General features: G+C 37.1%; 1 protein-coding gene across 3 annotated transcripts in view; it reads left to right on the plus strand.

Annotated features, from left to right (window-relative positions):
* The window catches only part of SGCZ (sarcoglycan zeta), a 1,232,459-nt gene that overhangs the window by 1,145,757 nt on the left and 70,204 nt on the right, over positions 1–16,498 (plus strand). For all 3 annotated transcript variants that reach the window (XM_017350432.4, XM_089327274.1, XM_089327275.1), the window contains one exon: positions 15,522–15,644. In XM_017350432.4, coding sequence (XP_017205921.2) covers positions 15,522–15,644 — 123 coding nt within the window. The remainder of the gene's footprint in view (positions 1–15,521; positions 15,645–16,498) is intronic.

Consider the following 16,498-nt stretch of genomic DNA (forward strand, 5'->3'; position numbering starts at 1 on the left):
GCATAGTTTATAAATATATTAGCATAATTATATATAATTTTGCTTGCAACATAAAGTATTGGATTCTATAACTATTATTATTGATAGCATATTTATTCCTATATTAAGTTTTTATTTCATGTAGGTTAGTATTTGATGTGCATTTAGGCTATCACAAGAATATATTCCTAATGTTTTAGCTCTTTGGAGAAACACATTATTTATTTATTTACTTCATTTGAAATTCAGAGAAAACGAGAGAGAAGGATCTCCCATCTACTAGTTCATTCACCAAATGCGCATAACAGCCAGGCCAAAGCAGGGGCTGGGAACTCAATCCAGGTCCTGAACATGAGTAATAGGAACCTCATTATTTGAGCCATGACTGTTTCCTCCAAGGGTTTCTATTAGCAGGAAGCTGGAGTCAATAACCAAAACCAGCTGTCAAACCCAGGTACTCCGCTATAGGATGCAGTCATCTTTAACAGCCTTCTGATTGTGAGGCCATCATGTCTACTCATGCACTGAACATTTTCTCCTGGTTTTTACATGTTATCTATTTACCATGGCATTTCTCAACATGGATTCCTTTACATTTACCCTATTTTGGATTCACTGAGTCTCCTAGAAGTGTATATCATTATTTTTCAATAAATACTAGGAAATCTTCATGCATTATCTCCTCAATATTTCTCTGCCCCTTTCTTTCCCTCATAGACTTGTAATATTCCTTTTATGCACCTGATTGTGCCGTTATGTTTTTTCTACTTTATCTGAGGCTCTATTCACATCTCATTCTTTGTTTTTCTGTTCTTCAGATTTCATAATCTATTATCTCTTTAAGTCATTCCTCTACTATATGTAATCACATGAGTCTCTTCTGTTGATGTTTTATTTGGTTATTTTACCTCGCCACTCGAGTTTTCTATTTGATTCTTTTGTAATGTCTATATCATTATTGGTATGTTCCAATTGATGAAACATTTTTTCATACTTCCACTTAATTCTTAAAACATGTCTCCTCTAATTCTTTGAACATACGTATGATGGCTACAGTGAAGTCTTCTGGCACTGACATTTGGTCATTTATAATAGCAGTTGCTATGACTTGATGTTTTCCTCATCTGAGGTTCGGATTTCCTGTTTAATGTGTTGGAATTTGAGTCTAGAGAATCTATTGTAACAATTGTGAGTATTGCTTTCTCCATTCCCTGTAATCAGTGTCAGTTATTCACGTTCTTTTAGCTACAGCCTGGAGTATTAGGTTAATGTTGATTTGCATCCACTGCACTTCCCCACAATAGGAGTGCTCTGAAGTCATTCCTGAGAGAAGTTCCCAGAGCCTTTACACATTCATCCTGATTGGCAGTGGCTATAACGTAGCTCTGTTTGACTTTCTCCTTCCCTGACCACACACAGAGGGTGAACTCCACTCACTGCTGCCTGTTGTCCATTTCTTTTAATTCCTGGGGACATACTTGTCCTGTAGGGTAACTCAGTTACATCTTGGATCCTTTCCAGTGACAGATGTTGGATTTGGCTTTGTAATTTGTTCTGACCCCAAGAATGCTCTTCTTAGCTCTCTCTTTCTCGGTTCTCTCTGCTTGACTCACTTACTTATGGCTTAATGTATGTTTCTGATGAAGTGTTAGTATTCATTTAATTACTTGTCATCCAAATTTATCACTTTTGAGAGTGCCCTAAGGGTTGAATTTATCCCAGCTCTGTTGAAAATAAAATATTTGTTGGGAAGAGCTTCAGAAGTCTATTTTATTGTTTATCTTTCTCTCTTGGCAAAATGTCTGAGCCACAGCTGTGGATCTAGAAGCAGAAAAAGTATTGTTTTTTTTCTAAGCGTTATCCCTGTTTTGGAACTGGGCACAAGGTAGGTGTGAGGTTTGGCGTTTGCCTCGTCTTCTTGACTAGCCTAGAAGATGGAATATTCGTCCTCTGAAAGAACCTGAGGGCCATAGGTCCCATGTAGCATTTCTCCATGCTAGGAATAGGAATGCAGGGATAAAAGGAGACCTCTTAGGTGCATTTCCCACTCGTGGGAAAATGCCATACCCCTCTATTGGGAGCAGGATGGAAAGGAAATCTGTGTTCTTGGGCTGCATGGAGTGGAAGTTTCTTCATGTTGAGCCAGGAGGGGAAGGAAGGAAATAGTTCATGGCTCAAATGATACAGACTCTCTTATTTTCCTGAGTTTTAGTAGAGTTTCTTAAATAAATGTTTCTTCATTTTCTATGTATCTTTAAGGCCATTTCTTGAGACTTTAAGGAATTGCTTTATGAATAATTGACATGATTTTGATATTCTATGGTTCTGCAAAGCTCCTTCAATTCCATTCCAGGACACACATGGTCCTTTTGAATGAACTTTCTGATGTGTTGAATGATTCAATTAGCTATGAATAATTGCCATGCTTTTGATAGTATTTTGTTTAAGATTTTTGTATCTATGTTCATAGATACAAATAAATAAATCTGAAATAAATCTGGCAAAAAGGGGTTCAGCTACTGGGAAGCAGTTTGACTGAATTCTCTGAGATGGGGTTATTGAAGAAAAAAAATGTGAGCATGTGAAAATCAAAAGTTCTTATTGTGAAAAATTAACTTTTATGTTCATTACATATCTAAACACATGGTTCATAAAAACATAAATCTTAAGATAAATATTAGTGGGCCAGGTCTGAATTTGTGATGTAACATAGAAATGTCATTTATAGTGATGGTCCTAGGTGAGTGGGTATACAAAGAGGAAGGTTTTCCTCAATTATTTTGGCTTTCCCTTTCCACTATAGGCTTTTTACACCCAAGATAGTGCCAGTCATTAATGTGAACAGTGGGGTATGCACATATTTGAGGGGAAAGGAGGAATGCACACTGAAAAAATACTGCAACGGAGATAGAAGAAAGGCCAAGAGAGTATGATCTTTTGAAAACCTCATGAAAGAAAGTTTTTTTTTTGGAAGACAGTAATGATTGATTGAGTCAGATGCTGCTGTGTGATAAGACAAGGTCTAGGGCCACTGAATTTTGAGAGATGGTATTTATGGCAGATCTTGATGAGATCAATTAAAGTCGAGCAGTGAGAATGAAAGCCAGACTTGATTGATTGCTTGGGGTGGAAAAATTGTGTTGTCCAAGCATATAACTGAAATATTGATTACATTATATATGGTGAAAAGAAACTTCAATGGTCTAAGTAGGACTGAAAAGAAAATGACTTGCTTTTAGTTACTATAAACCCATACAAGCATACTGATAGGAACTTTTATTGCTTTATCAATCATTAGTGTTGGGATGCTATATTTTATGAAGTACTAAATCTCATTGTGCTCTAATGAACTGTGGCATGGTTTTAAGTTATGGAGGTATTTTTATAAAGCACATTTTGCTCTAATATTATCATTGAACAAACTGATCCAAAGTCAGGAGAGATGAAGCATATGCTGAGAAATTATAGTCTAGGACTCTTCTCAAATGTTTCCCTTTCTTTGTAAATTGTCTAATTTTATTCAAAATGACTTCCAGTTACTTTGTAAAGATGCAGTGATGAGGATTCACAGATTGATTATGATGGCTCTAATAAGGAGGTAACATTTATAAGTATAACCACGCAATCAATTTAGATTTGGGTTTATCAGTTCAGTTAACTGTTTAGTAATTCCAGTGTATCAAAGTATTAAAATATATAAACTTGTTTATTTTCATACACCCAGCATTTAGCATATTTGAAACAGAGTATCCAGTGCTTTTACATTTATTGATAATTAATAGGTGTTTATAAAAGAGTCAAGAAATGAGACTTAAATACCAATTCAGGGACCGGTGCAGTGGCACAGTGGGTTAAGCTGCTGCCTATGAAGTCAGCATCCCTTTTGGATGCTGGTTCATGTCCTGGCTGCTCCAGTTCCAGTCCAGCTCTCTGCTGTGGCTTGGGAAAGCAGTAGAAGATGGTCCAAGTGCTTTGTCCCCTACTACCCATGTTCTCTTATCGTTTGTTCACTCTTGATATTTTTTATTTATAACTTGTTCAGTTTTTCTTTATTAATTTTACTAGAAATTAGTCATGTGAGTTATAAGTCTTCTGTTAGCATCATTTAAAATACTTATATTCTGTTTCATGAATATGTGGCTGTAGGTTTGTCATATATTGCCTTGATGGTATTGAGACATGTTCCTGCTATATTAAATTTGTTTATGATTTTCATCATGAAATGATGTCATATTTTATAAAATGCTTTGTATCTATTGAGATAACCATATGGTTTTTGTTCTTCTGTTTGTTAATGTAATGTATCACATGTATTGATTTGAGAATGTTGACCCATCCTTACATACCAGGGATAAATCACACATGGTCATTTTGAATGAACTTTCTGATGTGTTGTATGATTCAATTAGCTAGTATTTTGTGGAAGGTTTTTGTATCTGTTTATCTGGGATATCCTGTAGTTCTCTTTCTTTTTTGGATTTTTTTCTGATTTTTGAATTAGGGTGATACTGCTCTTATACAAGGAGTTTGGAAGGATTCTCTCCCTTTCAATTGTTTTGAATAGTTTGAGAAGATTTGGGATTAGTTCTTCTATAAAAGTTGTGTATAGTTCAGCCGTGAAGTCATCTGGTCCTGGGATTTTCTTTGTTGGGAGTGTCTTTATTAATAATTCAGTTTCCTTCTTGGTTATTGGTCTATTTAGGTTTTCCATGTCTTCATGCCTCAATTTTGGTAAATTGTATGTGTCTAGAAATCTATCTGGTTCTTTTAGATGTTGCAATTTTTTGGCATGTAGCTGTAGTAATTCCCGATGATTCTTTTTATTTCTGTGCTATCCATTGTAACATCTTTTTCATCTTTGATATTGTTAAATTGGGTTCTCCCAAACCCCCCCTATTTGGTATATCAATTTTATTTAATTTTTAAACCTAATTTTTAATGTTTTTATTTCAGTTTTATGTCTTCTCTAACTTTTATTATTTCTTTCCTCCTGCCTATTTGGTATTATTATTGGTTTTATTGGTTTATTCTTATTTTTCTAGGTTCTTAAGGTGCATTATTAGGTCATTCATTTCATATCTTTCCAATTTCTTGATGTTATAATTTTTCCCCTTAACACTGCTTTTGCTATATTGTGTAAGTTTTGATGCTGTGCTATCTTCATTGGTTTCAAGGATTTTGATTTCCCTTTGAATTTCTTCTATGGCCCACTGTTCATTCAGGAGCATGTTGCCCAGTCCCCATGGTTTGTATGTTTTCTAGAGCTCCTGATGTTAATTTCCAGTTTCATTCCATGTGGTCATAAAAGATAAATGATATATATGTTATAGGCTGTAATGGAAAACATGATAGTTGGATATCACGAAGTAGGGGGTTTGTCAACATCACCTTCCACCTCTCTACTTCCATAAATAACATAGTACCATTTTAGAAACCATCAGTGTCTGCTAAATAGAAGTTAAAAAATTAGAAATTACCAGGAGATACTGGGATTATTTTTAAAATACTTACTCTGCTATAAGAGCACTAGACCAAAAATGTAGATGTAAGGCATCTCCTTTAAATACTTACATATTTATTGGTTCTAACTTATGTAAAAATTATGTGAGTATTTGCTGCTTATTGCTTCTGTTTTTCTTTATGGGTTGAAAGGGCAAGGTGTCTTCTTGAATGACTAGGAGGTATAATAAATGTTCACAGATTAATAACTCACATCCCAACTTTGTTATCCACAGTCTGGAAATGCTGTAATTTTTTTTGCTTGTTCATCACACAAAATATTAATGTGAGCATACCTTCTTCACTGGGGCCCCTTAGCAAAATGATAGGTCTGAGATGCCCAAGTTCACTTCCATTGGACACCATGGTCAGCACCTGATCCTCTCAAAATTCATTAGAGGCCAGGCCAGGAAAAAGTACCATTGTACTTTTTGAAGTGATTGGTTAATCGTGTAAGTATGATTATTATTTTAGGAATCACAAAACACCCAAAAACACAAGTGTATCAGGTATTATATTTATACCATTAAGGCCAGGTTTGAAATTGAATATTTTAGACATTCAGGTTGCCACATAGAAAAGTGGTAAGAGATTGTACCTCAGGATATGTTAGCACCTGCTTCCACAGAGCTATTTCAGGAAATGCTAAAGTGTTTTATTTTGTTTTAAACACTGATGAACATTTTCATGAGTAGGAAGATATAATGATATTTGAAATTAGAAGATTTCTTTATCTTTTGTTTAATGAAAATTAGAGTGTGAGAGATGTTATATATTAATGTTAGCCATCGCAAAGCACACCAGACACTGGAGTAAGGGAGAGGGTTTATTGGGGAACACCCTACAGACCGGAGTGAAGGGGCAGTGAAGGAAAGAGAGAAAGAGAATATAAGAGAGAAACAGAGAGGAGAGGAGCTAGCAAGGAGAGAAGATAGAGCAGAGCAGAGGAGAGAGGAGAGCAGAGCCAAGAGAGAAGAACCAAGAGCCAAGAGAGCCCGTGTTCAGGAACAGGCATTTTTAAAACTTCACCTGAGGGCTGGCAGGGAAGCAGGAGCAGCAAATCCCACTAGGATGGGGGTGGAGCCTGGCTCAGGTAGCTGGGCCGTGCGGCCACCTGGCTAAAACTGCACCAGTTTCCTAACAAGAGACACATAATAGTACTTGAAAACTCAAAGAAGAATTTTTTTTAAGTGCAATTGAAAAAAACTGATAATGTGAGTTTTTTTGAACTGTTGAACATAGGAGAGGTGGGTGTTTTCCTGATCGATTTTTGTAATTGGCAAGTCCAAGTTTATCTCAGGATGTCTCTGATTGGATCCACTTATTTAAGGCAGTTTCTCAGGAGTGTCTTTCTGGGCTGCTCTCTTTGTCCCTTTCCGTTTGACAAATTGGTTGGATTCTCAGGATGAGTGTCACATGGGGCATTGCTCACCTTAAACATCTTCAAGTTTGTGTCATGCTCAGTGCCTGTGATCAGGGAGGAAGGTGCATGTGCTACACAACTTAGAGCAAAACTCAGCAGAGTGTTTGAGTCATGTGATTATGCCTGGATCCACTGCCTTAGCCAGAGAGACTAATACCCTTGATTCAGCATCCCTTGGGAAAGATACCATTAATTCAGCTCTGCCTGTGGGCTATGAGGAATGTGTTTTCAGTAATGCAAACTAAGAAATGGCCATGGAGGTAGGAAAGCAGCGGGGGTGGGGGGTGTGGGGGGTGTCCCTGGCACTGGTGAATCAATCATTTCTGGGAAAAGTGCAGGGAATTGTGTCAGATATTGTTAAAAGCTCAATCAAGATAAAGACAGAATTAACCACTTAATTTACCGACAAAAAGTCATTGATAATTCTGGAAAGACAAAATGCCTGATCAGAGTTGGCTTTAAGGAGAGTAAGGGGGAAGGAATTGGAAATGCTGTGTAATGAGATTCCTACAAGATGTTTTCTGCCACTGGGGCCCCGTAGGGGGAGTGGTAAAGCAGTAAACTCGTAGCTAGCAAGTAGCTAGCACAGAGGATTGGAGCCAGCATACATTATTTAGAAATTTATTTTCCATTTGCCATATATCTTTAGCCAAAAGCTTTCCAAAACTGTTACTCCATGGGATGCCAAATGGTATGTTGTCTAGTTTCATAATTTAGGAGGAATTTAACCACACAGAATCCCTAGCACCTTGTAGTCTGTAGCCAAACTGCCTTGGCCTGAATCCTGGCTCTACAGTGTATCACCTCTGAGAAATTAAGCACATTTTTAAACGTCTGGGAGTCTTGCTTTCTTCTTAAGTCAAATAGGGCTCACCTGCTATGGTTGCTGTGAAAATTAGTTGATAATCGTAACATGATCAAGTTGCTACCTCGCATACTCTAAATACACTAAATGATGAACTCTAAGTTTTGTTTGGGAAAATTAGACAGTGTAAAGAAGAACAAGGAATTTCTTTTTCCAGGAATAAAATAATACAATTCAATAGACTTTTTTTTTTTTTTTTTGACAGGCAGAGTGGACAGAGAGAGAGAGACAGAGAGAAAGGTCTTCCTTTGCAGTTGGTTCACCCTCCAATGGCCGCCGTGGCCGGCGCACCGCGCTGATTCGAAGGCAGGAGCCAGGTGCTTCTCCTGGTCTCCCATGGGGTGCAGGGCCCAAGCACTTGGGCCATCCTCCACTGCACTCCCTGGCCACAGCAGAGAGCTGGCCTGGAAGAGGGGCAACCGGGACAGAATCCGGCGCCCCGATCTGGACTAGAACCCGGTGTGCCGGCGCCGCAAGGTGGAGGATTAGCCTAGTGAGCTGCGGCGCCGGCCAATTCAATAGACTTTCTGTAAATATCATTAATATATATCACCAAATTGCAAAGATAACTCCATACACAAACATACACACACACACACACACACAAAGTCAACCTAGCTTTCATTAAATTATTTATATATATATAAAATATTATAATCCTATAATATATTCTGTGATATGATTATTAACATTATCATAAAAGGTAACTAAATGCTCAATAACTTAAACATCCAATGTCAATATATATGCTATCACCAACACAAATCAAAATTAGCTTTTGGTGACAAGCTTTGGAAAAATGACAGGACCACAAGTTAATGAGATGAGTAGCTTGCTTAAGAGTATTTTGAAGGGCTGGTGTTGTGCTGTAGCAGGTGAAGCCACCACCTGCAATGCCAGCATCCCATGTAGACTCTGGCTCATGTCCCTGCTGCTCCACTTCCAACCCAAATCCCTGCAAATGGACAGGGAAAATCAGAGGACGATGTCCTATTGATTGGACCCCTGCTACCCATGCAGGAGACCAGGAGGAAGCTCCTGATTTCAGCCTGGCCCACATCTGGCCATTTAGGCCATCTGGGAATTGAACTAGCAGATGGAAGATCTCTCTCCCTGCCTCTCTCCCCCCAGCTGTAACTTTATCAAGTAAATAATCTTTTTCAAAAAGAAAATTTTGAGTTTTCCACCTTAGCCATGTGGCAAAATTAAGAATACTATCAAAAGAACAAGTGAATAAATCCAGAATAAGAATGAAAGGAAAATGAAAGCAAGTATCAATAAAATAGAAGCAAAAGATTCAATGGATAGTCTACAAAAAAAAAAAAAAAAAAAAAAAAAACCTAAAAAAGTTCATTTACTTGATCTTTCCAGACTGTGTTTATCAAGCTGAGAAGCAACAGGCCAAGATTCAGGGACCTGGTATCTGCCTAACACTGAAGTTTTATCAGAAAAACAGAGTGTGCCTCACCCAACCCTCAGCCAGCAGACTAACAAGAGTCACAGCAAGGAATTCAGGAGAATGGAACCTCTGGAGACTCAGGGAAAGACCTAAATCTGACAGTGAAACAGATACTGAACAAAATAACACATTGAAAACAATAATAACAAAATAAAATAAAAAAAAAAAAAACGTGGAGACAAAATTTGGGAAATCAACTTGCACCCTAAACATCAGTGGGCCTGATGTACTCTCAGGGCACATGGGTTTGGTTTCTGTCTCCAGCTTCTGATTCTAACTTCCTGCTAGGTCATACCCTGGACCACTGGAGTGAAGGGCTCACTGCATCCCTTATGGGAGACCTGGATTGAGTACCTGGCTTCCAGAACGGTCTGGCCCAAGTGCAAGTGCATCTAGGGAGTGAACCAGTGGATGAGAGCTTCCTTTGTTGCCTTCTCTCTCTCTCTCTCTCTCGCGCTCTCGTTCTCACTTACTCTCAATTTCTCTGCCTTCCAACTAAATAAATAATGTTAAAAAAAAAACATAGCTCTTCTGACAAGTTGTTTCAGACTTCCATTCTCCAATACTATGATGGAATAACTTTATTTCTATTATTTCTTTTTTTTTTTTAAGATTATTTTATTGATTCAAAAGACAGAGTTACAGAGAGAGGTAGAGACAGAGAGAGAGGTCTTCCATCCGCTGGCTCACTCCCCAGGTGGCAACAGCTGGAGCTGCGCCGATCCAAAGCCAGAAGCCTGGAGCCTCTTCCAAGTCTCCCACGTGGGTGCAGGGGCCCAAGGATTTGGGCCATCTTCTGCTACTTTCCCAGACCATAGCAGAGAGCTGGATCAGAAGAGAAGCAGCTAGGACTAGAACTGGCACCCATATAGGAAGCCGGCACTCCAGGCCAGGGCTTTAACCTGCTGTGCCACAGCGCCAGCCCTGGCCCCCTATTTCTCTTATTCCAAGACTACCATTCTGTCATATTTTCTTAAAGCAGTCCTGGAAGGCCCTTGTAGGCCATGTAGGTGCATACATGTCTCAAAACATGTTGACCTATATTTTTAAATTTGCATTCATAAATATAAACATACCTCAGTAAAATGTTTCATAACAACAAATTTGAAAATTATTTACATGAACAATTTCTCAGGAAAATAGGGCAACAAATATAGACTTAAATAAATAGAAAGCCCCAAATCCTTTGGCTTTGTGACAATGCATGATTTGGAATTGTTCTATAAAAAAAATCATAGGGCTCAACTAAAGAATTTTAATAAGTAATGGAGCTAATATTTCATGAAACATAGCTTTATAATTTTTATACTTTATTATTTATATGGAAGCTAAGCATCCAATAAAATATTTTTAAAAGTAGAAAATCTAAATTATGATAACCAGAAACAATAGGAAATACCTTTATAAAAATATAATGGTAGAAAGGTCAGATTTTAAATCACAAGAAGCATGATTTGCAAAGAAAAATTTTGACAATGTTGCCACAATAAAATGAAAATCTTTTATTCATCAATAATGTCCAAGCAAAAATGGTAAAATAAAGTCACAAACAGGGAGGCACATTTTCCAACAAACATAGCTGGAAAAGAATCTGACAAATAATTTTTATGTATAAAAACTCTTACCATTGGGGCCAGTACTATGGCTCACTTAGTTAATTCTCCACCTGTGGTGCTGGCATCCCATATGGGCGCCGGGTTCTAGTCCCGGTTGCTCCTTTTCCAGGCCAGCTCTCTGCTGTGGCCCTGGAGAGCAGTGGAGGATGGCCCAAGTGCTTGGGCCCTGCACCCGCATGGGAGACCAAGAGGAAGCACCTGGCTCCTGGTTTCGGATCTGCGCAGTGCCAGCTGTGGTAGCCATCTGGGGAGTGAACCAACGGAAGGAAGACCTTTCTCTCTGTCTCTCTCTCTCACTGTTTATAACTCTACCTGTCAAAAAAAAAATTCTTACCATTAAATATGAAATAGAAAAAAAGAAAATATGGAAGTTCATTTTTTCATAAAAAGAAAAAAATATGCTAATCACAAAAATAACATTTACCCCAACAGTCATCAGAGAATTATAAATTGAAACCATAGTAACTTACTTGTACACTCAGATTGACAAAAAAATTACAAAATCGGACAATAATAATGTGCTTGCAATGATGTAGAGATACAGGAACTCTCATATGCTCTCGGTAGAAATATACATTGATTAAAATAGTAGGAAAAACATTAGTATATTTTTTTAAAGATTTGGTTTATTTATTTGAGAGGCAGAGTCAGAGATGGAGATACAGAGAGAAAGGTCTTCCATCCTCTGGATCATGCCCTAAATGGCCACAACAACCAGAGCTGGGCTGACCCAAAGCCAGGAACCAGGAGCTTCTTCCAGGTCTCCCACGTGGGTGCAGGGGCCCAAGCACTTGGGCCATCTTCTACTGCTTTCCCAGGCCATAAACAGCTGGAATGAAAGAGAAGCAGCCAGGGCACAAACATTTGCCCATATGGGATTAGCTTCCTTCACCACAGTACCATCTCCTGTCTAGTATATTTGAAGTATTTTCTTCTAAAAGCAGCAATCCCATCCCTAAAGTAGGTGCCCTAGAAAACTTTCTACTAGGAAAGAGATTCGTACAAAAACATCTGTGATATATTTCCTAACTCTGAATTGCTAGAAACAAGCTGATTGTCCATTGAAAATGAACCACTGTTAACATATCCATGCAACATAGCAAAGCAATGTAGAACAGACCAAAGCTACATGAACTTAAATAGATGACCCTCAGGAGCCCAATACTGTTTGAAGAAAATCTAATCACCTGAGTACACAACTAATATAAAGATGAATGGGAGTGGGTATGGTGCAACTAAGAAAATGTATTAAGAAAGCATACATAAATGCTAAAGCTATAAACATGAGAGTAATCACATTCATTTTGAGATAAGGTGGACCCCTCTGAACTCTAAAGGGCAGGAGACATGTAATTAAGGAAAGGTGACACTGAAGATACCACCAATGTTGGCAACAATAGTTAATCCTTCTGTGAGTGTTAAGAATAATTACTGAGGCCGGCACTGTGGCTCACTAGGCTAATCCTCCGCCTGCGGTGCCGGCACACCAGGTTCTAGTCCCGGTTGGGGCACCGGTTCTGTTCTGGTTGGAGCGCCAGATTCTGTCCTGGTTGCTCCTCTTCCAGTCCAGCTCTCTGCTGTGGCCCAGGAGTGCAGTGGAGGATGGCCCAAGTGCTTGGGCCCTGCACCCCATGGGAGACCAGGAGAAGCACCTGGCTCTTGGCTTCAGATCGGCACAGTGTGTCGGTCGTAGCAGCCATTTGGGGGGTGAACCAATGGAAAAGAAGACCTTTCTTTCTGTCTCTCTCACTGTCTAACTCTGTCAAAAACAAACAAACAAACAAGCAAAAACACAATAATTTCTGATGCAATGCTTGTATGTGTAAGTTTTTATTTTTTTAAAAAAACATCAAAGGCAGTAATTTGTGATAGCACAGATTATGGACAAGGCAGTGATAAAAAATACAAATGGTGGATAGTAGTGTGATTTATCACAGTTATAAAATATATTTTAATTGAGCAATTACTGAATGTAATACACTGGTCTAGAAACTGGTGTTGATCGAGAGTCATGCAGTAGGGATATATAAGGATGGATATCATGTTTTTTTTTTTTTTTTTTCTCTTTAACCTGCCAATTCTAACCCTGAAATTCCTGCCTGGTATGAAGTATGAAGTTGTTGACATAACCTTTAGAGATTATAGTCTTGGTACTTTAGTTGGCAAGTTGGCGTGTGAGGTGAATAAGAAAATAAAGTTCTACTTAGATAATTCCATCTCCTGTGATCTACTTGTAGAGGAACGTTACTTTTTCATCCAAAGTCATCACAGAACATTGCTTTACTGGAAGCATCACTGATTAACACTGAGCTGGGCATTACTACTACTTTGAATAATTAGAGCCTGTGTTGATCTAGTCTACCAAATAGGATATTAGAAAATGAAAACCAGATAGCCAAAGAATGTCAGGATATACTGCATTCAATTCATCAATTGAATTTATCATCTTTAAGCATAAATATCTCCAACAATTTACTTTATCTTTGATTACATATTTTAGTTCTCTACTTGCAGAAAAGGAAAGCAACATATGTAAATACAATGTATTCAAAATTATTTTCTGATTTAAAATATTTATTACATTGTTAATTGCTTGCAATTTACCCTCTGTAATTATGCTAATATGAAGAATAAAATGTTATCTGAAGTACTAATTTTTATATTTATTGTTCAATTGGATGATTCTGCATGTGTTTATTTATGGCTTAGATACATCTCATCCATTCTGGGTGCATAAACATTTTCTTATTTGCCTTTCCTCATTTAATTTTAATGAATTAAAATTTCAATTCAATTTGCCAAATCCGGAGACCAGTCAACTTGAATTCCTAATAGCCTATGTGTTATGTTAATAAATTATCTTGTATATAAAGACATAGTATTATGATGAGAAGTCTTGCTAATGTGTGTATATATATATGTAAAAGGTGAGGGTGTATATGTATGCATACATATCTATATAGTGATTTAATGTATTTCTGTGGTATAAGATGATATATTTTTAAATCAAGTAAGTTCAGCAATTGAGTATATTTAAAGGAATCAATGCAATGCAAATGTTAAGATTTTATATCTAAAATATCTATTCTATCTTGCAGGTAGTTCAAGTTTAATGTATATCTGAGTCCCTAAAAGATACATTTAAACATAGCGACTTCAAACCCAGAAGTCACATTTATCACCACATTGGCCTAAAGTACAGATCGTTGAACATAACAAATTGGGTTACTTATTATGACTCCAAAGTTCAAAGGGATGGTATAGAAAAGTTATACCATTTTTAGAAAAAACACATTCAGTTGAATACAATCTGTTGAAATAATGTTTTCAAGATCAAAGAAAAAGTCTGTGCCAAAGACAATATGTCACCCCTGGCTTCCTCTGCCTCTCATTAAATAAGGGAAGGTTTTTATTTAAAAAAAAATAACAAAATTTTAAACTACATTCATGCTATTTTGAACTTGGCAGCCCATAAATTTAACACCAATTTTGTCTTACTTAGCATAGCCCTTGCTGAAGCTTTTCAAGTGTTTATGTCAGTTTATAAATGTGTATTTATACATACTTTTTATGATATAAGAACAATATACACTTTTCAGAAAACTTACCTTACATGGTAACAGGTCTTTTAGTTCATGTCTCCCTCTTGTTTAATCTTCATCAGAATCTGACAGTAGGTGGCATCATTTCTTATAGGCTGTGCACTAGCATGGGGAATAGAGGTGATACAGGGTTAGGAACCAAACAAAGGGAAAGCTAAAGTCTAAAATTCATTCACCTATCTGACATTCATCTACTAAGTGCCCAGTAGAAACCACATGTATTCTTTTTAAAAAAACATTTTTTTATTTATTTGAAAGAGTTACAGAGAGAGGTAGAGTCAGAAAGAAAGGTCTTCCATCCACTGATTCACTCCCCAAATGGCTGCAATGGCCAGAGCTTAGCTGATCTAAAGCCAGGAGCTTCTTCCAGGTCACCCACATGGGTGCAGGGGCCCAAGTACTTAGGCCATCCTCTGCTACTTTCCCAGGCTCATTAGCAGGGAGCTGCATGGAAACCACATATATTCTAAATTAGAGAGTATTTAGTAATACAGAGACAATCACACCTTTTGAGTTCCTTTTAGTCACATATCTAATAAATAATTGAAATAAATGAATAGGTGAGGAATGTTCCAAATCTTAAAAGGAGGAGAATATGTGGAAACATGCCAACTGTGTTACACCAAATGAGTGCATTTGGTGTTGTGAAAATAGTAATTCCTCACCTTTGTTCATGGAAATTTCTTCTTTCTCAATCAGTGTTCGTCTTTAAGATCCAGTTAGACTTTCTTACAAAACTCTCCTCTCAAATTAATATGTATTACAAATATGGGCGCTAACATTAAAGTTTGTAGAAATGAAAAAGTTTTTTAACTGGCTAAACCCACTGACTTAATGGAGACCAGGCCAGAAATTTAGAGGTCATATGGCATGCATTTCCCACCAACTTAGCCCAGAAACACTTTACAAAATTCAACGGTCTCCTGAAAAGGATAGATTTTTAAAATCCTAATGCAGGTGTAAAACAGAGCAGAGAAGAACAGGATAATCACTGTATATCTATTCTTTTTCTTAAAAATGTATGTGTTAATGTTTTCCTGTGCACCAGTTTCATGTTAAACCTTTCCTCTGACCTTAGGAGCTGATGCTGTGGAAGCTCAGTGTAAAAGATTTGAAGTGAGAGCCAGTGAACATGGCAGGTTGCTGTTTTCTGCAGATGAAGACGAGATCACCATTGGGGCTGAAAAGCTCAAAGTTACAGGTACTGTAGATAGAAGTCTTGGAACGTCGTTTACTTCTTGAGAGATGCAACTGAGCAACTGAGTTCTAAGATGTTTGATTTCCATCCTAAAAATGGAGTTTCATGTAAGATCATGCTATCACCACATTGAACGTTGAAGTTATCTCCAAGTGGAAGGCACTCACTGTGATTGCAGAAGAGAATTGAAATATTATCAGTCTTAATGATAAAGTAAAAATGTGTTCCTCAGATGGAGGAAAGTAGGTGTCCCTGGCAGAAGAATAAATGGAGTACAGATACAGAGTAAAGGTGAGAAAAGGTATTGGACAAAGACAATTACAGGGAATTACTTAAAAGACATGTAAAAGAGGATCAAAAATGAAAATATCAATTTTAGAATTGAGTAGGGGGAGTGGTTATAAGTGAACTAGGCTCTTATCCTATAGTGCTCTTAAGTATCTCCAATGGTACATAAATCATTAAAGAGTACTATAATAATATTTTCCAGAACATATTAAAGTCATTATTATGACATTAGGGTCATTAAATTCAGCCACTTCCTGAAATTTAAGAAAAAAGTAACAAAAGCTTAGAAGTGGAACTGGGGGTAGGGGTTTGATGAGGATAATACTAAGTATAATCTCTTCTGAATCACTATTTGCAAGCCTGACATATATTTTGAAAAAAATATTTTAAGTACTTTAAAATACTCAAAGAGATCTAAATTTTAAAATAAAGAAGGAAAGAAGATGAAATTAATTTAATTTAATGTTTCCCAAACTTGAGTTTGGGAAGAGTTTATGGGATTTCCATTATATTATAATTATATAATTATTATATAAAGTATTATATAATATTATATTATATGTAATACA

Source organism: Oryctolagus cuniculus, chromosome 2 (assembly GCF_051225735.1).
Source record: "Oryctolagus cuniculus isolate XC-2025 breed Fujian yellow rabbit chromosome 2, ASM5122573v1, whole genome shotgun sequence".
In the NCBI taxonomy this organism is placed as follows: Eukaryota; Metazoa; Chordata; class Mammalia; order Lagomorpha; family Leporidae; genus Oryctolagus; species Oryctolagus cuniculus.